This window comes from Chenopodium quinoa, unplaced genomic scaffold, assembly GCF_001683475.1.
Source record: "Chenopodium quinoa cultivar QQ74 unplaced genomic scaffold, ASM168347v1, whole genome shotgun sequence".
NCBI lineage: Eukaryota > Viridiplantae > Streptophyta > Magnoliopsida > Caryophyllales > Amaranthaceae > Chenopodium > Chenopodium quinoa.
The window spans coordinates 5,752,456-5,772,918 of record NW_018744304.1 but is presented as its reverse complement, the minus strand read 5'-3'; the positions used below and the strand labels follow the sequence as shown (position 1 = coordinate 5,772,918).

The window sequence follows — 20,463 nt, the reverse complement described above, 5'->3', positions numbered from 1 at the left end:
GACTGTCTTGAAAGTTTGAAGTAGAGGCCGACTCTGACAATCGGTCACTCTTCTTCTGCTCTAGCAGTAGCCGAGCGTCTGTGAATGTTTGCTTCGACCCGTCCGCCTGAATATGACGAACAAGTTTCCTATTTCCAGTAGGAAAACGGAATTTTGTGAAATCAAGGGCAGGTGGCTCCCGCTTCCTAGATTTAGGATGAGGAGTCGCCTCTCGCCCTTGAACTGGCTTCCTCTTCAGTGAAGTGGAGGGTTTCTTAGCTGACTGCTCCTTGACTGGAGCAGGCGGCTTCTTGTTGATCAACTCTTGAATCTCTCCCTTGAAGTCCCTCATGAAGGTCATGAGTTCGTTCCTTGTGATGGGAGCATACCCATCAGTCGGCTGTTGCCGAACAGGCGGTGCGCCTGCTGGCTCGCTTCCTGTTTGAAGATGTTCCCGTTCCCTCCTTTCGGTATGACGGGTACGTCGGGCCCTTAGGGTCCCGTCTGAAGCTGTGTGAGCTTCAACTTCAAATTCACTCTCGGTATCATGGTCCGACTGAACTTGAGGGTTGTCTAGGGGACGCCTCTCTTCAGGAGTCGGTACAGACTTGGATGCCATCTCAGAAGTACTCTCCCCACAGACGGCGCCAAATGTTTCGGGGTTTTCTAATGTCCTGCGGGAGAGTTACAATTCCGAGACTGGAACCGGACGCCTGTACCTGCAAAATAACGGAGACTCCTGGTGGTGGGAGCTCCGCCTCCAACGGTCAAGTTAGTACTTGATTAAGGAGTAATTAATGCGGAAATTAAAGTGATTGGGTCTCTCTAGGTGAGAGTGTTTAATGTAGGTAATCTGCTTTGTTAGCGAGATCAGCCGGTTATTACTGTGTGTAATTAATGTGTTTTTTTCGTAATCCCCCTTAATGAGGATTAAGGGAGGTATTTATAACCTTGGGAAACGTGCCCATCCTAGGTTTAGGTTAACCTAGGGCCGATTGGGCTTCCCTCGGAAGTTGGGCCTGGGTGGCCAGTTTCTCATTAGGCATGGAGTATGCCACATGTCATGATATAATAGGTCCAAGGTGGACGAATAAGCGCGTGCCACGTGGCAAGCCCTGACAGTTCCAACTGGGGGACACTTGGCAGGACCTGATTGGCCCACGTGGCGCATTCCGATTGGTGGGGGCAAAATTCCCTAATCATGAATCATATTTTTTTTAATTTCATATTTTCTCTCATCCAATTCTATACACTACTTTTGCTTTTCACAATTCTCTACACTACCTCCATATTTTAATACTTAATCCACTTTCTCCTAAATCTCCGCACATGGAGAAATGGAACAAGTATTTAAAAGCAGAGGGAGTATATAAAGTACCTTAACAAAAAGTGTTTATCCAGTGGCTTTTTTTGTAAATAAGTCAACAACTTTAATTATATGTGGATCCCCCTAATGTTGATTTATTTACAAAAATGTCAGTATAATTGAGATTATTTGTTGATTAACTTACATAAACGCCACTAAATAAACGATTTTTCTTTATTATTATTATGAAAATAAATGCCTTGTTTGGCAAATGGTTGTTGGCGGTTGGTTGTTGGCTGGTTCACTTGGCTTGTTTGACCAGCTGGAATGTTTGGCTGTTTATAATGGCTTTTGAAATTGGCTGTTTAAGATGGCTGTTTATAAAAGTGTTTGGTTAATTAATTGTTGGTTGTTGGTTGTTTATTAGATAATTTGTGGGCTAACAAGCCAAAAACCAACAAAAAAGCTACTCAAAGCAGCTTTTTCATTTTGGCTTAAAAGTCAGCTTTTTCGCTGACTAAAAAGTCAATTACCAAACACATTTTTTGGCTGTAAAAAGCCAAAAGCCAAAAACTAACTAAAAAACCATTAAAAAGTCAATTACCAAACATGATCAAATTGGAACACCCTCACCAATCACGAACAATTTTTTAGAGACGGAGGAGGTAGTACCCGTCAAAAAAAGGAGGTAGTAAGAATGGGCTGATTTTTAAAGCGGGCCTAAATATTGGACCTGAAACACATAAACACATTCATATTCTACTCACCCACTCAAAAAAAAACTCTCTCTTTCTAAAATTCCATTTCCCCAATTAACTCCCCAGAAATTCCAATTTCGCTGGTTTTTCTTCAACCCTAGATAGTCAAAGGAGAGAGAAAGAGAGAACAAAATCGCCATGGAAGCAGCTGCAAGGAAGTCTGGCGGAGGTCTATGGGAGGGCCTTTACCGTGTCTTCATGCGCAGAAACTCCGTCTATGTCACCTTCGTCATCGCCGGCGCTTTCGTTGGTGAACGGGTACGCTTTTTTATCGATTCTTTGATTTCAATTGTCTTTCCTGATTTTTTGATCTGATTTGTTTTGTTGTTTTTTTCATGTTTGTGCTTTTCAATTGTTGCGATTTTTTGCTTTTTTGTTTGTAATTTGCAATTCAATTTGATGATTTATGAGTTTTTGGATCTAATTGAACTGATTGTATAACGATGTGAGGATCGATTTTTCAATTTGGGTCATTAAGAGTTATAACTGTTGATGCTGATTTATGAACTATTGATGATTGCGATTTGCTAATGTGAAAGTCAAAATATTGTTGAAAGGAAGTTAAGCGAGAAATACCAGAAAACGGGGATTTTTTTTATTTTATTTGGGGAAAATAATGTGCAAAATTATGGATTGATCTAGTCAAGTGATGAATTATATCCAAAAGAATAGGTTTAAGCTTTCCCGGTGCTAATTATTCTATTATTAACAAACATCTAATATGATTTTTAGCTGTAAATTCCCTGCGTTTAATATATGTGTGCGTGTACGCGCGCAAGCGAGCCCTTTTTATGAGAGAAAGAGGAGGGGGAGGGGGTATCGTCGATTTTCTCAACATTTAAGACTTGATATTTACTCTTATGTTTATTCGCGTGAGCACCATGTGAACAAAATCACTTCGCTCCACCTCTTAGGAATGCAATTCTTGTAATTTGACGTATCTTGGTTGTTTAATGATGTTGTGCATTTGTTGACATTTTGGAACCCTTCCCACTTCCCATGTGTCATTGTTGATGATGAAATGTGTTGTATCGAAAATATTTGTGATTTAGCTTTTTGCTATTGCAGGCTGTGGACTACGGAGTTCATAAACTATGGGAGTACAACAACCAGGGGGTATGTTGTCTATCTCATGCTTGTTTGTCAAGTTCTATGTTCTTTTTTTGCGGATTTATCTAAATTATGCTTGTATGTTTACTGCAAACATTGATGTACCACATTAATTGGAAATACATGTAATATCACTGCGAATAATTGATGAATCATCAGTTGTGAAATACATTTGATGAATATGTGAGTTGTGTTCTCTATGGTTATTCCTTTTACTGCTCTGATCTTCCCCCCTGGGGTATCTATAATTTAACGAGGGAGAAAAACAATTCGGTTTTTTATTTGGGTGATTAAGAAGGTATTACTGTACTAACTACTAAGTTTTGCCTCTGAGCCCCATCACCTTAATGCTTTTACTTTTTATGTGTCCTTTCCTTTGTTGTTTTTGATCCCAATACATACTCTGCAAAAGGATATCTGTTCCCCTTCTTTCTAGTGTTATTTAATATTTGAGGCTCAGCATTTGCCTCTTGTTGACCTGTGATCAACTAACAGTCAAGAAGAATAACCCAGATAGGTGATATTAGTGCTTTTTATCTGAAATTATCTTACATTTTGGTCTGAGTAGTTTTGGCATAAAGTGTGATGGGGAAAGAGTGAAAAGAATTGGGAACACATGCTATTGCTAGTAAATTGCAGATAGTGTCTTCTGTAGCTTTAAGACCCATATAGGTTTTTGTCGTACTTGTGAGTTTGAGAGAAAAGGATGTTAGATTGACTAAAAAGGATTTGACCTGTTAGGGTGGGGCAGGTTAACTTTTGTATGTTTTTGTTGTTTGTGGTGAGATTGGTGACCTCTGGTGCTATTAAGTCATGTCACTTCGACTTTCCATTTTGTTTTCCATACTCATGATGAACACTTGACACTCTGACTAGGGTGTGGACTTCTAATTGATACATTAATGCTCACCTAGACACTTCAATTATCTTGAATCACATAATTTTAGAAGAAAATGTGAAAATAGAATGTAGGAAAAGAATATTGCGTAAGAAATGTGCTTACAAATGCGTTTGAGATAAGCTTTCAACAAGAATTAACAATCAAGTTCGTGTGAGATGACATTGGAACTCTTGCTAAAAGTCATCTAAAAACAGGAATTTGTTCCATTTATGCCATGTCCTCGTTCTCATGTTCAATTTAAGGACAGTGTCCCTGCATTATCAGCCTTGATACGTCTAAGTTAAACTATATGTCCTAACTTGACAGTGGTGACACGAATATCCCATGTTTGAGTAACATAGCTGTTGATTTAAGTCTCATATCCCATGTCTGGATCGTAGTCTAGATTAAACGGGTCAAAGTAAATGTAACATGGTGTTGAGAGGTGGGAGTTTGATTGGTTTGAAAATTGTTAGGGATTGTAATAATCTAATAATCATGGTTTCATTTTATTTTGGAAATGTTATAAATAGCCCTTGGGGCTACATATAAGCAATAAATTTACACTTGAAAATCGTAAAAAGTTCAAAAATTAAAAATAATTAAACACTAATTACACTGATTTACGCGTGTTTATGTCATGAATTCATAATTTTATACAATTTCCAAGAGAATATTTAATGCTTATATATAGCCCTTACGGCTACATATAACATTACCCTTTTATTTTCTATATTATTTTGTATTTAGAAAATTCATGGGTATGATTTGACTGAATCATTCAATACTAGTTTTGTACTGGGACTATATTAGTACTGTTGCTTGTCTATTAATAAATGTTAATTGTATGATACTTGGTTTCAGGTTTAGAGTATTGTATTTTTAAATAGATCTCTTGAGTAGATCACTTTATGTCAATGCCCTAGTTTGCTCTTCATTCTATTGGAGGTTAGAGGTTGGCATGAGGGATGTCAACAGGAAGGCATAGAATTTTGATAATCTGTAAGTGAAGCATTCTTTGTTAGAGAGGAAGAGGAATGAAAACTATGCAATTCAGACACATGAAAACTGGATTTTCTGATGACACCTCTTTCTTTCGTATCTGTATGTGAAGCATTATAAATTCCGAATGCCTCCCTCAGTCAACCAGACAGTATTATACACTTTGTTACTTCTAGTGGTTTTAAGACGGGGATTGTGAACTTGTGATGGGTTTTTACTTGAAATTAGTTTATTGTTTCTTGAATGAGGGATAATGTTGTTGCTGGCTTTAGCAAAATGAGTAGGGGCGTGTGGATTTATGACATTTATCTGTTGATAAAGCAGAATCATCTTGGTGCATCAAGAATATCTGGCATTACCTAGGTGCAGTAGCTATACTTTGATATAACTTTATCCTCAATTGTGAGTGAAGGGTGGTTGTATTTGAGATCCATGAGGATGCTGAAGTATACTCGGGGAAGTTTGAAACCTATTATTAGCATAGTTATTGTCTTGAACCGAATATTTTTCTTTATCAATATAGGCTCGTAGGCCAGTTTGTAGTATATATATACATATTTTTGTGAAACTTGTATGCCTAGAGTCTCTATGTGCCATAGCATTAGTGCCTTGGGGAAGAAGTTAATTTGCTCAAAATCCCCCTCCCCCTAATAATTGCTGTATATTTTTGTTTTCTTGGACCTAATTTTTAATTCCTTTTGCTAATTATGCAGAAACGATATGAGGACATCTCTGTGCTTGGTCAAAGACAATCAGAATAACTGATCTTTCATTTCTCTGGTGTCACCTTTTGAAAGTTTGTTGCATTTTGGAATTTAGATGGGATATTGAATAGCCAGTTGGCTTATTGATTTTGTAATAATGAACGAGGTTTCAATTTTGATTTTGACCAACCAAAGCTAGTCGATGGTTCGGATTGCAACTTAATATAATGGGAAATTTGAATATTTTCATGTACTGGCATATACTTCCACTGATGTGAACCTCTGTTCCAAATTCACCGATTACTCTCTTTTCTTTGGCTGATGGTTTTATAAAATACAGTACAATTTTTCTTGAGATAATCTCAAATACTTTTTACTTGTATATGTCCAATGTGACACTTCTTTTTTTCTTAAGACTTGTCAGTTGTCACCAACTTAAAATCAGTTATTTGATGTTGTAAGGGAATATAGATGATGTTGAACAAATTAGAATTTCTGGGAGTGTAGTGTGGACAGATTGGTATGGTACTGTCATATTCATGAAAAATTGACAATCATAGTAGAAATGATCTGCTTAAACACCAAAGAGACAATTTTGTTATTAATGGCATGAAGTTTGCTATTCATTCTCGGTTTTGTGGCCACCTTTGCTGTTAAGTATCAACAAGCCTAGCCTTGTAAGTTTGCCATGCAAACAACAAAAAATACTTCAACTAAAAGTATTCGGAGCGTGATTCAGCTTATTACAGAAATAACGTGTGACCACTTTGTAAAATTTACTTATTTCAGAGATATTATTACATACAATACAAATCGCTCACCAAAAAAAAAAATTTAAAAATACAAATCAGAGGTTTATATTCATCAAAGCTTTGCTATCACATGAATATATAATACAAAAGGTAGCAATAGTCGATAGCAGTGGTAATAATCCTCGACATCAACTATTCAACTTGCATTACAGTCTAAGTTACATCGTGATAGTGGGCATTAATATCAACCCAATGGTAAGCTTATCAGTCTTAAGGATTCACAAATGTTTGTAGCTGAGCCAAAAAGAATCGGAATTTTCCATGACAATATGTAAGTATATACTATATGAAGTTTGAACTACTGCTTCACCATGAATGAACTTTTACAACTGCATCCACCTACAGCGCTTGGATTTTCAACGACCTGCATGTTAAACACACTCAGGCATTTAGCTAATTAATACATCAAAAACAGAGCCAAGGAGCAGAAAAGATATCCACAAACAGGCATGATGACAGGCACACAAATAACAGCAAAATAAATTTTCGCCAACCTCATAGATAGGGGGAAAAAAAGTGAGGAACTTAGCCTACCAGCACAAGAAATTTTACCATAGATTCAGGGAAAGGTTATCTACTTATCTTAGAGCTCTAGAAGACATTTACAAATTACTGAGGATCTTACTTCAAAATCAGAATTTTCATAATTCCTGAAAACCCTACAATCTCATTCTATGCATCCCATGATTAAGCTAGCAGCCTGCAAACAAATTTCAAGATGGGATAGTACAGAGCAGAAATGCAGTACTTTTCCACCAACTGGAATTGCAAGAAATGAGCATCTTTTTAGAAAATAGACCTGGAATGTACAAAATTCTATAGCACATAAATCTAAGCTTGTGTGCCTTGACTGCCTTCCAAATTTTTCAGCATTATTAAAACCTACTGTGCCTACATACCATACTTCATTTCTCACCTCTAAGCAGGCATAAATAGATTAAGAAAAGAAAAAGGAAAAAAAAAGCGAAAGTGGAAAATATAATTAAAGGCAAGATTAGGGACACAGTGAGATTTAGTTTCTTCTTTAATCTTAATTATTAATAAATTCAGAGAGCAATAGAGATCAATATTCAGACAAAAATCAAGTGAAACTGATATTGCTAATCAATCCTAAAACTCCTATCATTCAACAGATTTGGCCTTGTTATATATGGTATTACAGTATTACTTCATCATCAGATGGCAGAATTGACAGGAGGTGAATCATACAGCTTCAAACAAGCAGAACCTCACTTGGTTTGCATACAATAATAACAATCCTCCAACTCAATTAAATGTCTCAATAGATAGCAGTATAATTACAAGAAGCACCAATAGTAAAAGAAGCATGGAAAAGTAAAGAGCGAAATTTTCAAAAGAATAAGGACAACAATTATGGCTTGAGACATCCAAATTGAGATGTGAATTTAGATTGTTCTGCAACCTTTACATTGAATATGAGTATCTTAACAAATCGTACAGTATGCAATGTAGTCTTAGGATTGGAATCTTGGATTAATAATAAACAGTAGTCATTAATCATTTACAACTTCGTAGTAAATACGATTTGAGATGTTGAATGTAATATATTCTCAGTCCTTCCACCTCACAAAAGATGCGCAATTTTATGGAATGTGCTCTAATGATAGTATTCACTGATTACAATTAGTTTATAACAAATAATAACATCTTTTCTGACTTAACTTTCCCTCACACCATTCAGTCTAAACATACAATGTAAAGAAAATGGACTACAATTAGCATAAGACAGCAAAGTAAATTGTAAACATATTAGCAATACACATCAAGTTTTGCAGCCACAAAACAGGAAAAGGAGGGGATATGTATCGTCCAACATAATCATAGGCTAACACACCCAAACTCACTGTGGACCCAACCATTAGCAATATATACAGAGCTATATATGGCTACAACCTTATGTCAAACAACACTTTGTAATCATAGGTTATGTTTTAGGCCTCAAAAACAATATAAGCCAGAATAACAGTCACATTAAAAGCATCTGTTTTTCTTTTTTTTTTTTTTTGAATTAAAAAACCAATATCAATTAAGCCCTCAAGTTTGAAATTAATATGAATTTAAGCAACAATAATCTGTGATTTTCTTTTCGTAAAGCTTTAGCCATTGTATTCATTTATTTCTTACAGTGAAAAGGGTTATCCCATGAATTAATAGTAGGCAATTTTAACCATGGAACCATTCCTAGTGCTAACCCTTGTTTCACTTTCTCCTTGACTCTGAGTAAACAAGGCCCATTCTTCACCCCCTACTCCCCTAGTAAAGTAAACAAGTCCCATTCTTTCACCCTCTAGTAAAAATTGCAAGTTCAGAACTTCTCTTCTTCGGAGGTTTAAAGGATATCAACAATGAACCACACTATTGCAGCAACAATATTTACCAATTTTAAGTTATGTTAAAGTGATTGCTAGTCAAATTGAATTGCTTTTTACATAGAGAGGATAAAAAAAAACGACATTACAGGGAGTTTAAGCCAAAGATAGCATCTATAGTTCTTGAATCCACTATACATCAATACCATATATGATATACTCCATACCAAACTTCTCAAGAAAAGAAAACTGACCTGGAAAGCTGAACGAATAAGCTCCTCGACATAATCAATACTCGAACCTTTAACAAAGTCATAAGAAATTTTATCGATCACCAACTTGACACCATCCTTCTCGAAAATTCTACAAAAATCAAATTTCCACATAAACATTGTAATTGTCAGCCAGTTACACAACAAAACAATAAACAATTTTCTCCTAGATAGACCAAACAAATCCACAGAAAAATCATAGGCATGAAAGATATAAAACAAAGCTAATCACATGGAAAACCACCTAACAAATGAGTTTTAAATGAGAACGACAAACAAAAGAAGCATATTATCATTCTCATGAAACAAAAAAACAAATAAAGAAATATCCCACTACCTGTCATCATTGGTTTTGTTATCATCAAGTGCAAAAGCATATTGGAAACCAGAACATCCACCAGCTTCTACACTAAGACGAAGCATCTTTTTTCCATTCTCACTAGCTTGCAATTCTTTCATCCTCTGAAATGCATCATCCTTAAAGTCAATCAAGGTATCCATAAAAGAACATAGTACCCTGCAGTTCACTATGACAACTATGCACGACCACAGATTAACCTAGCAATCCAATGATACAGTCTTAAATAACACTTCACAACAAGATATAGCTCCTCTCCCCTGAACAAAATTGAACGATGAATAGGAATTTGACATTCCTGTTCCTACTGACCTACTGTCTGGAAAGGCTGATTCTGCAGGTTCTATAGATCCAATATTTGAGTACAAATTTTGAGCATTGCTGGTAATATGGAGTTGATGATCTTGATTAATTGAGAAGCAGGGGCACTCACTCCACTTCAAGTCATGATGAGCAACTAACAAATTTTAGGGAGTTAACTATGTCTTCTTATTGTTATTCAATCCTTGTACAAAAATAATGCGATTCAATTTAATTTAAAGATGAAATTGTTTCCCTCACTCATCTAACAACTGGTTTAGCACTTAACAAATCAGTGATTATATAAGTAATCAATGTCATATGTTTTCTCAAAAGCCCAAAATGGGGTGAAGGTGATGACATGTGTCTGAATGAAACACACATTAGGTGGGGAGGGAGGTGCACAGATAAAAGGTTCACATATAATTTCTATACATACTGATTACCAAGACTGTATCATTAATTCATTAGTCAGCCAAAAAAAAAATAAAAAAAATAAAAAAAAAAGCCTCTAATCATTCCTACAATGAAGGATCCAAACATTAGGCAAACTCAGAATAAAAAGATAAATAAAAGGTATATCTAGCCCCAAATAAAAAAAAAAATAAATAAATAAAAGAAAACCCACTTCAGGTCACTTAGAAGCTCACAAGCTGTCCATCAGAGTAGCGCACACTGCCCCACAATTGCTGAAATTAGCTAATCCAACACAACAGCTCTATCTGTATTCCACTTCTCCATTAACATATCCTCAATATCTGCAACTCCAACCATACTCTAAGTGTCCTCATTTTGAAAACTACCATCAGGTGATCCCAAACATTCATCTAAATTTTCAAAATAAGGATCTGTGTTATGCTTACATCCATCTCAATTCTCAACATACACATCTATTTTATCTATACTTAAAGTCTGACATTTCTACCATAAATATTTTTCCAATTAGCCTCACAAATATACTATGATTGAAGTTGCTGCTCTCCATTTGTGTCTCCTCGACTATGAATTGCATCTTGGCGAATACATTAATTTATTTGTAAAATGGACCCAAGGCACTTAAACGCACTTAGGGATAAAATTTTACTATCGAAAAATATTGTCCTCCCTTAGCTCCCCCCAATACTTTGCACTCCATATACTTCAATTGCTACAGCTTAGCATTTACCTTAATCCTAATGAGAATTTAATCTCATCCACCAATTTGATACCATCCGCAAGTGACAGACACCATGAAATGCCATGTTAATTCATCTAGAACTTCTGAAGAGAAAAAGACATCATGCATGGCCTTGGAGAAGTCCAATAGAAATAGGGAAATTCTCTTTTACTCTTCCACAAGTCCATATCTTTTAAAATATATATGGTGCAATTAAAAGTTGATAAATGATAATATATCATTGAAAACTTGTATTAACACAAGATCAATCCTTTATGAGCGCCACTCCATACCTCCATTCTCACCTTTCACCAAGTAACAATCTTATTTTTCCCACACAAACTATGTGGTTAGCTTGATTATCTACTTCAATACCCTTAAAAAGAGTTTTTGATATCATCCTAATTTTACCTCCAAAATCCAATCCCAACATTAAATTTTAACACCGTCCAAAATTCAAAATTTCCCAACAAAATCCACACATAAAATTCCATATAAATAACTACAAAATCATACAGTTTCAAACATTTCAAAACCCTAAAATCAATGCCAGCTTCTTTGACAATCAACACATCCTTAACACAGGTCTCCAGTAACCAAATGGAAATTTCACCAATCGATAAAAATTAAAACTTACAGCGTATATAAAAGAAATACTCGCAACTCAAAGCAGAAATTTAAAATTCCAATTTCACATGAGTAATACAATTAATTGAAGAATTGAATAACTCTATAGTTATTCGATTACTACGAAATAAAAGAAAATTAAATACTATAATCGAGCTAAAAATTGAAAAATGAAAAATTAAGATAGAAATTGCAACAACAACCACAAAAAAATTAAGGAGAGAGAAAGATTACTCGAACACAATTATCAGTAATATGAATGTCATCTTGAGGCGAAGAAGAAGAATCCGAAACAGCAGCAGCAGAAGTAGATGAAGAAAAGGAATTGGAATTCGATGTGAGAATCCTGTGATTATGGCGGATTCGAAGAGAGAAATTTGAAGAAAATCGAGCTAATATTGATCTTGTCGCCATGCCTCTTGAGTTCGTTCCTCTCCTGTCTTCTTCCCTCTCGATTTCTTTCGCTTATTAAATCTAAACACCAAACGCCTACTTCCCGTGTAGAGCTGTTAATTCGGATGTTCGAGTCCGGACCGGGTTAATGTGGGTCAAGTCCGCTCAGATCAGGTCGAGTGAAATTAATAGAGTTGTCTATGCAGGTTAGGTTCAAATTGTTTTATGTTCGAGTCGGGTCATATTAGGTTAAAACGGATTTGGATCATTCTCGGATTCAAATCAAGTGCATTTTAAGTCAATAGTTTGTGAGTTATATTCAGGTCGGGTCATCTCCAAGTCGAGTCATGTTCAGATTCGAGTCTCGGACCCTAGATTAACTCGGGTCTTCAAGTCGGGTTATATCAAATTCAGGTCACTATTCGGCTCATAGCAAGTTCGCATCACCATTTTTTCGGATTTAAACAGGTTGAATTGGGTCATGAATGTTTTTATTCGAATTCAAGTCTTGAGCTTTTTTTATTTTATTTTTATTAACGTATTTCACCAAATACCCTAGTGTTTTTTCAAATTCCACCAAATACCCTTCACCTTTTCGAAAATACCTCAAAGTACCCTTAAAAACTAATGGTCTCAGTTAGTCATCAGGGTTAATAATTACACATTTCATTTATGATTTGTTTTTTTGGAAAAATTGAAAAGAATAATCCCACCTTTCGCACTTCTGCTCAAAATAATCCCACCTTTGCGTATTCCAGAAATAATCCCACCTTAAACCTCCATTTTGGGTAACCTGGAGAAAAGTTTTTTTTTTTTTTCTTTTTTCCCTGTTTTCCCCTCCTACACCGATCTTCAACTAACCAAACGCCAAACACCATCCAACCTCCATTAATCCTTCATCTTCCACCTCAACCACCATGACCATCATCCATCACCACCAAACTGACCATATTCCCACCTTCCTCCTCTTCCCAACTTCAAAGTGTGGCTGCCCCAATCACACTCCCTTGCCCCTTAGCTTTTTATTATCCACCAGTTTCCTCTTAAACCTGCCTAAATCACAACCCACTCGCCACTCTCACTGCACAACTCGTAACACCAAACAACCACCATCACCACCAGCTTAAACGTCAGCCACAACACCCATTTTAATAGCTCGCACCGTCAGTTTTGCCTAGCAACCTGTGATTATCGAAGCATCGTAGCTCCCGCAATTACCAATTTACCACTTGTAATCAACAATCAAACCGCCACGAAAACACCTCGTAGCAGCTCTGTAACAACCTACGGACTGCCAGCTTCCCACAACCCAACAAGGTAGCAACATTAATTCAACCTTCACTAATCACCAATTGCTCCAATCCACCATTAATTATAGTAGTTCGCCTCCTAATTTCAACAATTTTGAGCTTGTGGTGGGTATTTTTTTGATCAATTCCAATCCATCGTCAATTACAGACTTTTTCAAGGGGCTATCCGGGCTGGCTTGGGTCAGGTGAGAAAGTCACAGTGGTGGTGGTTCTTGCTGTTCTGGAGGAACGGGGGTGGCAGTGGTGATAATGGTGGTACGATTAGCTAGAATTGGGGAAAGGGATGGAATCAGGGAAGGAGAGGGAATCGGGGAACATGGTGATTGGGTCCGGATGTTCCGGCGAGTAGTTGGGTCCGAATTTTCCGGCGAGTGGTTGAGTCCGACTGGTTGGCAGGCGATGCTCCGGTGAGGGATTAACTCCGGTAGGGGAAGGAGGAAGAAGCAAGAAGGGTTATTAATTTCTTTTTTTTAATTCCTTTATTTTTAAAAAATTATAAATAAAAAATCAATAAGAAGGTGACACGTGTCATATTACCTTCTAAAACAGGTTACCAATTTCACAAACCGGTAAAAGGCTCATTTTGGGAAGATTGGGGTACAAGGTGAGATTATTTCTGAAATACGCAAAGGTGAGATTATTTTGAGCAGAAGTGCGAAAGGTGGGATTATTCTTTTCAATTTTTCTTTGTTTTTTTTTCACTATTTTACCGTATTTTAATTTATTATAAGTAAAATACAATTTTCCCTTAATTTGAGTTTAAAAAAAATGTTTTGTTATTATTTTGGGGTCCTTTTGGTTTATGATTCCAAATTAAACTCGAAATTGACAAAAAAAATATGTAAATGCCTCGTTTTGCTTATTGAGAAATGTCTCGATTGACATGTCATTATTATTTTAGCTGCAAAAGTTGCTCGAGTAAGGTTTTTGCCTTTTAGGGGTCATTTTAATCTTTATTAAATTCAAATATAGCTAGAAATTTCGAAAAAAATAACGTTAATGCATCATTTTTCTTGTCAAGATAAGTCTCGATTTGTGTGATGTTACTTTTTAGCCTAAAAAATTACTCAAATAAGGTTTATGGGTCCTAATTAAGTTGGGATTGACAATAAAATAACATAACTGTCTCTCGTTTTGCACGTCGAGAAATAACACAATTGATGCATAAAATGAGACAATTAAATTATTATTTGTTGATATCGAGCTCTATTCACTACAAAAATAAAAGCTTTTTAGCAACTAAAATTTTCAATAGATTTTTAAAGTACATTTTGTACCTTGTTGATTACTAGATGACATCATATTTTTGTCTTGTTGCCATATAGCAACAAATTATGGGAACTGATATTTAATTTGTATGGATTAGAAACAAACAATTTTTTTTTACAAGACAAATTATACTCCCTCCGCCCCTTTATTATATGCCTATTTTTCATTTTGCACGGGAATTAAGAAAGTTAAAGATTCCTTTAAAACTAATAATTAGGTGTATTAAATATGCATGTGGGGTTGAAGAGAATAAAAAAGTGGTTGGGAATTAGGATAGAAAAAACATTGGAAATTGATACGGAGTATTAAAATACAAAATAGAAAAGGAAAAAGGGTGACAAATCATAAAAAAGATAATAATATATATTGTAAGAAAATACATTATATATCTCTACCCTTATAAAAACCAGAAGTTGTGTCACTATTTGAAATCTACAGTGTGCTTCCGTTTATATCCTCAAGCTATTTTTTTACTTTGGAAATTGCCCTTCATGCTTGATTTCAGCACTTTGTCTCCTTAGTCTTGTTTTAGTCCTGCTTTTTCCCCTTTTCATTTCATGCTCCACCATTCAATTCTTCGATTTGCTTTCTCTCTCCTTTGAACCAGTCTTTCTCACTATCACTCCATTAGATGGAGTACATCTTTCCTTTCTCACTTCATTTTCTCTCTCTTCACTTCACTGCACTCATGAAAGAATGTTGAATTTTGCTTCAACATGAAAGACCTCATCACCAAGCATAGAGATTTCAATATCACTCCACCACCACCATCATCACAACTACCGTCATATTTTATCTCCACTCTTCGCCGCCGACCTCGCTTCAATGGTGCGGTGGAGTTTGATCAAGCATTAATGGAGCAAGCTTTTGAATGGTTAATGTTGATTTGGGTATTTGATACCCGGCCAGGTGGCCCAATCAGAAAGCGCCACGTGTCCTCCATATAGGTGCCATTTGGACCCATGGAATGATGACACGTGGAGGGCGGACTCTTCTCTGTCCTACGCGGACTGAAGATCCGGAAGGGACCATTCAGGTGGCGACACGTGTCACTCAAAAGGTGCCTCAGAATCCTTTTGGGCTCAGTGACACGTGTCACTCAGGCATTGGCCCTGGGATGGCGGCCTTCAAAGGCCCAAATCCCGAGGCGCCGCAAAACGGCGTGACCTAATTCCTAGGTTACCAGATCCTAGGAGGGGCACACTTTTCAAAAGGACCCTATAAATAGGGATATTCTGGTATTTATGACAGAATAGAGAATTTTACACGCAATACGAGATAATACGTCACTTATCACACTTTACCTGAGCTTGGAATCCGAGCAGATAACTTTATTTCCGCACGTTTTATTACCGAACGCTTGCTAACTTAATCTTCGGAGGCGGACCCCCGACCATCCAGCGGTCCGTTTTCTTTGCAGGTATAGGCGTCCTCAGTTGAATCCAGTTTCAGTGTTGTAACTCTCCCAAGGGACAAAAACCCCTGAAACATTTGGCGCTGTCTGTGGGGAGAGTACCTCTGAAATGGCTTCACAAGTACCTGTACCGAACCCAGAGGCCGAACGACCTCCAGAAGACATATTGGTCCAAACGGATCATGACTCAGGTGACGACGCTGACGTCGAAACCTATGTTGATCCAAATGGATCCCTCATCTCAAAACGCATCCGCAGTAAGGAAAGGCGGGAGCGCCACCATGACCAGGCAGGGCCAAGAAAAACTTCTGGTCAACCAAAGAAGCCCTCGGGGCGGCCGGTTGATCCTTCTCAGGCGGCAGGATCAACTCCCGTCACTCGGGATGAACTAATGACACTCCTGAGCAGCCTCAAGGGTGAAATCAAACAACTCGCCTCAAAGAAGTCGCCTGCCCCTAGAAAGGAGTAGTCGGCCAAGAAGCCAGCCCAAGCTGGCAAACAGAAGTCGGCCAGGGACCGTCATCCAACTCCTCATCCTGCCCTAAGGAGAAGGCCCGGACCCAATTTGACCTTACTCGACTCCGTTTCCCAGAAATGAGCACAAGAAAACCCATCCGGCACGTACAGCCGGATGGCATCAAGAAGACGTTCTCTGACGCTCGGCAATACATCGAGGAGAAGAGAACCCAGCTATCAGAGTCAGCTTCAACGTCGACTTATCATGATAGCTTTCGGAATACCTCTGTGAGGTGTTCCTAGTCTGTACATGAGACCCCAGCAAGCAGCCAACGGGTTCAGTCTGGGCCTCTTATAATTCAGTCCGCCCAGTACATGGCACAACCATTGTACCAGGCGCCAGTTTTACCTTACATGCAACCTACCCTCTATGGAGGACAGGTGGCATACGACTATCAGCCGATGGACTGGCAGCTAAGGCTGCAACACCTTGGAGATCAACCCTCTGCTTTCTCCAGGGAAATAACTGAAGCCGTACAACCGGCTAAAGTTAAAAACGTTCTGGTTGGAGCCTATGACGGGACCTCCTACCCAAAAGACCACCTGCTAGCATACACCCACCTCATGTATTTACAGGGGTTGGATGATGCCGCATGGTGTCGTTGCTTTCCAGCCACCCTGAAGGGCATAGCCCAGCAGTGGTTTGGCAATCTGCCGGCTGACTGCATAAATAGCTTCAAGACGCTTGCGTTCTTGTTTGCTTCAAACTTCTCTATGAACATCCCTGCCAAAAAGACAAGTCTTGACTTGGGCAATGTGCAGCAGGGAGATAGAGAAGGCTTGCGTTCCTACGTCAGGCGGTCCAATCTGGTCCGAATCCAGATTCATGGGCTGTCTGATGAGGTCGCTTTCACAGACTTCTTTAAGGGTCTGAAGGACGGGTCTACTTTTAAGTACGAACTCGTCCGCAAACAAATCTTTACTCTACAAGGAGCCTTGCCAGAGGCGGAAGCCTACATACAGGCGACCGAACTCTGCTCCTCCAATAAGCAGTCGGACCATAAGAAGTCCGACAGGAAGAAAGAGAGTCGACCTGCTTAGCCGGCTCCTAAGCCAGAAGAGAGCAAAAAGAAAAAGCAAGTTTGGGCCATTGATAACTCTGATCAACCGGCCCAGAAGAAGAAAAAGGAGTGGAAACCGTACGTCCCAAGGTACGAATTCCACAAGGACTGTTGCTCCATCCTCTTGGAAATTAAGGATCGGCTGACTCTTGAAAAGCCGACTCCTATGAAAGGTTCCGCTAAAAATCGGAACAAAAACAAGCATTGCCATTTCCATGAGGATATTGGCCATGACACGAACGACTGCTTTAGTCTCAAGAGGGAGCTCGACCATCTAGCCGACAAAGGACAGCTGAAGTCCTATGTGAAGTCCAAAGTGACTTCAAAAGCAAATCCGGGGCAGTCCAAGAAAAAGACTCCCCAGCCTGTTGTGAGTGCCGAAACTGACGAAGAACCGGTATACACCATAGCAGGTGGATTTGCCGGTGGTGGCCCGACCATTCGGGGTACCAAGGACCATCTGAGAAAGATGGTCAACTCTGTTGAGGAGGGGGATGCAGCAAGCGCATCCACCTTCCCTAATGTTATCATCACCGAGCAGGAGGCAAAGTCCGTCGGCCGCATGATGACCCTGTTGTCATTGAGTGCAAGGTAGCCAACCAGCTGGTTGGCCGGATTCTGATTGACACAGGAAGCTCCTCTAACCTCATCAGCCTCAAATGCTTATCCAATCTCAAGTACAAACCGGATAGCATGATGGAGGTCACCCACACCCTTGTTGGGTTTGGGGGAGGACTTATGCACCCAGTCGGACGAATTGACCTACCTGTCCGCCTGGGAAGCAAGGGAGACGGTCGACACATGACAATCCGTTTCCTAGTGGTTGAAGAGCTCACGGCTTACAACCTCATCTTTGGCCGTCCCACTCTTAATGAGTGTAAGACCGTCATCATCCCTGCTCTCATGCTACTCAAGTATGAGAAGGATGATGGAACAGTCGGCTCCCTTAATGGGGACCAAAAAATGGCTCGAGAGTGTTACCTCTCGGACGTCAAGCCCGCGGCCGTAGCATCCGGTCGGGGCAAGCAAACAATCGACCTCGACGATGTCGAGGAAGATCAGTCAGCCCCACCAGCCGGAAAGAAAAGAAAGACTGATAGCTGGTGGTGGTCAAAAAAGAAAAACAATAGCAATCACTGACCGGGGAACGGTCGGATGATCTTCGTTCCCTGCTGGTGAACACATTGATATCCCTCTGGACGACAGCCGTCCAGAGAGGACTGTTAAGGTGGGGACGATTGCCTTTGCAAAGCTGGGTGAAAGCCTTCACCAGCTCCTGAGGGAATTCAAAGACATCTTTGCCTTTGAAGTGGAGGAGATGTCAGGCATCAGCCCGGATCTCGCTGTCCACAAACTCGCCGTGGATCCTAAAAAGAAGCCCATCCGGCAAAAGAAAAGAAACCACGGCGAAGAAAGAAGTCAGGCGGCAGCTGCCGAAGTAAAAAAGCTGTTAGATGCCAAGTTCATTCGGCCGTGCAATTTCCCTGAGTGGGTAACGTAGCTAACGTTGTGTTAGTAAAAAAGCCGAATGGAACTTGGTGGATGTGTGTTGACTACACAGACCTCAACAAGGCATGTCCAAAGGATAGCTACCCATTGCTTAAGATCGACATTCTCGTTGACTCAACAGCCGGACATGCCCTGATGAGTTTTATGGACGCCTATTCAGGTTTCCATCAGATCCCCCTGTGGAAAAAAGATCAAGAAAAGACGGCATTCGTCACTGATCAAGGGTTGTTCTGTTATACGGTGATGCCGTTTGGTTAGAAGAATGCGCCTGCTACTTTCCAACGAATGATTAATACGGTCTTCATTAATCAAATCGGAAGGAATGTAGAGGCGTACATTGATGACATGATAGTCAAATCCAAACAACAGGCGGATCACCTTGCTGATCTCGAGAAACATTCGCCACACTCAGGCGGCACAAGGTCATGCTTAACCCAAAAAAGTGTGTCTTTGGTGTTGAGTCTGGGAAGTTTCTCGGATTTTTAATTGACCAAAGGGGAATAGAGGCCAACCTTGAGAAAATACAGGCGGTGATCGACATGCAGTCGCCCCGTACTGTGAAGGAAGTGCAAAAACTAACAGGTTGTCTGGCGGCCCTGGGGAGATTCCTCAGTCGGTCAGGCGACAAGTGCCTCTACTTTTTCCAGGCAATCAAAAAGAAGACAAACTTTGAATGGGGGGATGATGTAGAGGCGGCCTTTCAAAAACTGAAAACTCATCTGCACTCTTTGCCGAGGCTTGTCAGCCCTTTTCCCAAAGAGAAGCTCTTCATGTACTTAGCCGTCTCTGATCATTCCCTCAGTGCCGTTCTCTTAGCTGAAAGAGACGACATCCAGCTCCCGGTGTATTTCATTAGCCATGTTCTGAGAAACGCGGAGCTTCGGTACCCCATGGTTGAGAAATTCGGCCTTGCCCTTTACATGGCCATCAAGAACCTTAAACCCTACTTTTTGGCGCATGCGGTAGAGGTCTATACTGACCAACCGATCAAGCGGCCACTCACAACCTTGGAGTCTTCTGGACGAATGCTCAAATGGGCGATTGAAATGCAAGGACTAGAAATCACTTACGAACCAAGGAAGGCAATAAAGGGACAAGCATTCGTTGACTTTATTGTCGAAATGACAAGGCCGGTTGTACCGGATAATATAGACCAGGTTTGGAAAGTGTATGTGGATGGGAGCTCCACTGTGAACGGCTGTGGTGCAGGGATTATCTGAAGGAGATAAGTACGAATACGCACTACGGTTCAAGTTCCAGGTCTCTAACAATGAGGCCGAGTATGAGGCCTTGCTGGCTGGCATCCGGTACTGCAAGGCGGCAGGGGCAAAGAAGATATCCGCCTGCTCTGATTCTCAACTGGTCGTACTCCAGGTTAATGGAACGTACAAGGCCAC

The 20,463-nt window shown here is 39.4% G+C and overlaps 2 protein-coding genes across 2 annotated transcripts; one reads left to right on the top strand and one right to left on the bottom strand.

Annotated features, from left to right (window-relative positions):
• Positions 1-2,040: 2,040 nt before the first annotated feature.
• LOC110695732 (cytochrome b-c1 complex subunit 9-like) lies at positions 2,041-6,058 on the top strand. The gene is made up of 3 exons (XM_021872958.1): positions 2,041-2,301; positions 3,112-3,159; positions 5,749-6,058. Exons 1-3 carry the CDS (start codon positions 2,182-2,184, stop codon positions 5,794-5,796), a joined length of 216 nt encoding a protein of 71 aa, XP_021728650.1. The 5' UTR covers positions 2,041-2,181; the 3' UTR covers positions 5,797-6,058.
• Positions 6,059-6,482: 424 nt separating this feature from the next.
• LOC110695731 (iron-sulfur assembly protein IscA-like 2, mitochondrial) lies at positions 6,483-12,078 on the bottom strand. Its single transcript, XM_021872957.1, has 4 exons — positions 11,829-12,078; positions 9,491-9,615; positions 9,136-9,244; positions 6,483-6,915 (listed from the first exon to the last, which is right to left on the bottom strand). The coding sequence occupies exons 1-4, from the start codon at positions 12,006-12,008 to the stop codon at positions 6,850-6,852; spliced, it is 480 nt and encodes a 159-aa protein (XP_021728649.1). The 5' UTR covers positions 12,009-12,078; the 3' UTR covers positions 6,483-6,849.
• Between the last annotated feature and the right edge of the window lie 8,385 nt (positions 12,079-20,463).

Bases quoted from the DNA above. Each gene is read 5' to 3' on its own strand.
- LOC110695732 (XM_021872958.1), top strand. From the start codon at position 2,182: ATGGAAGCAGCTGCAAGGAAGTCTGGCGGAGGTCTATGGGAGGGCCTT. The intron at 2,302-3,111 runs GTACGCTTTTTT...TTGCTATTGCAG, and splicing joins GCGCTTTCGTTGGTGAACGG to GCTGTGGACTACGGAGTTCA. The intron at 3,160-5,748 runs GTATGTTGTCTA...CTAATTATGCAG, and splicing joins GGGAGTACAACAACCAGGGG to AAACGATATGAGGACATCTC.
- LOC110695731 (XM_021872957.1), bottom strand. From the start codon at position 12,008: ATGGCGACAAGATCAATATTAGCTCGATTTTCTTCAAATTTCTCTCTT. The intron at 9,616-11,828 runs GTAATCTTTCTC...GATGCATTTCAG, and splicing joins TTACTGATAATTGTGTTCGA to AGGATGAAAGAATTGCAAGC. The intron at 9,245-9,490 runs GTAGTGGGATAT...TGATTTTTGTAG, and splicing joins AACAAAACCAATGATGACAG to AATTTTCGAGAAGGATGGTG.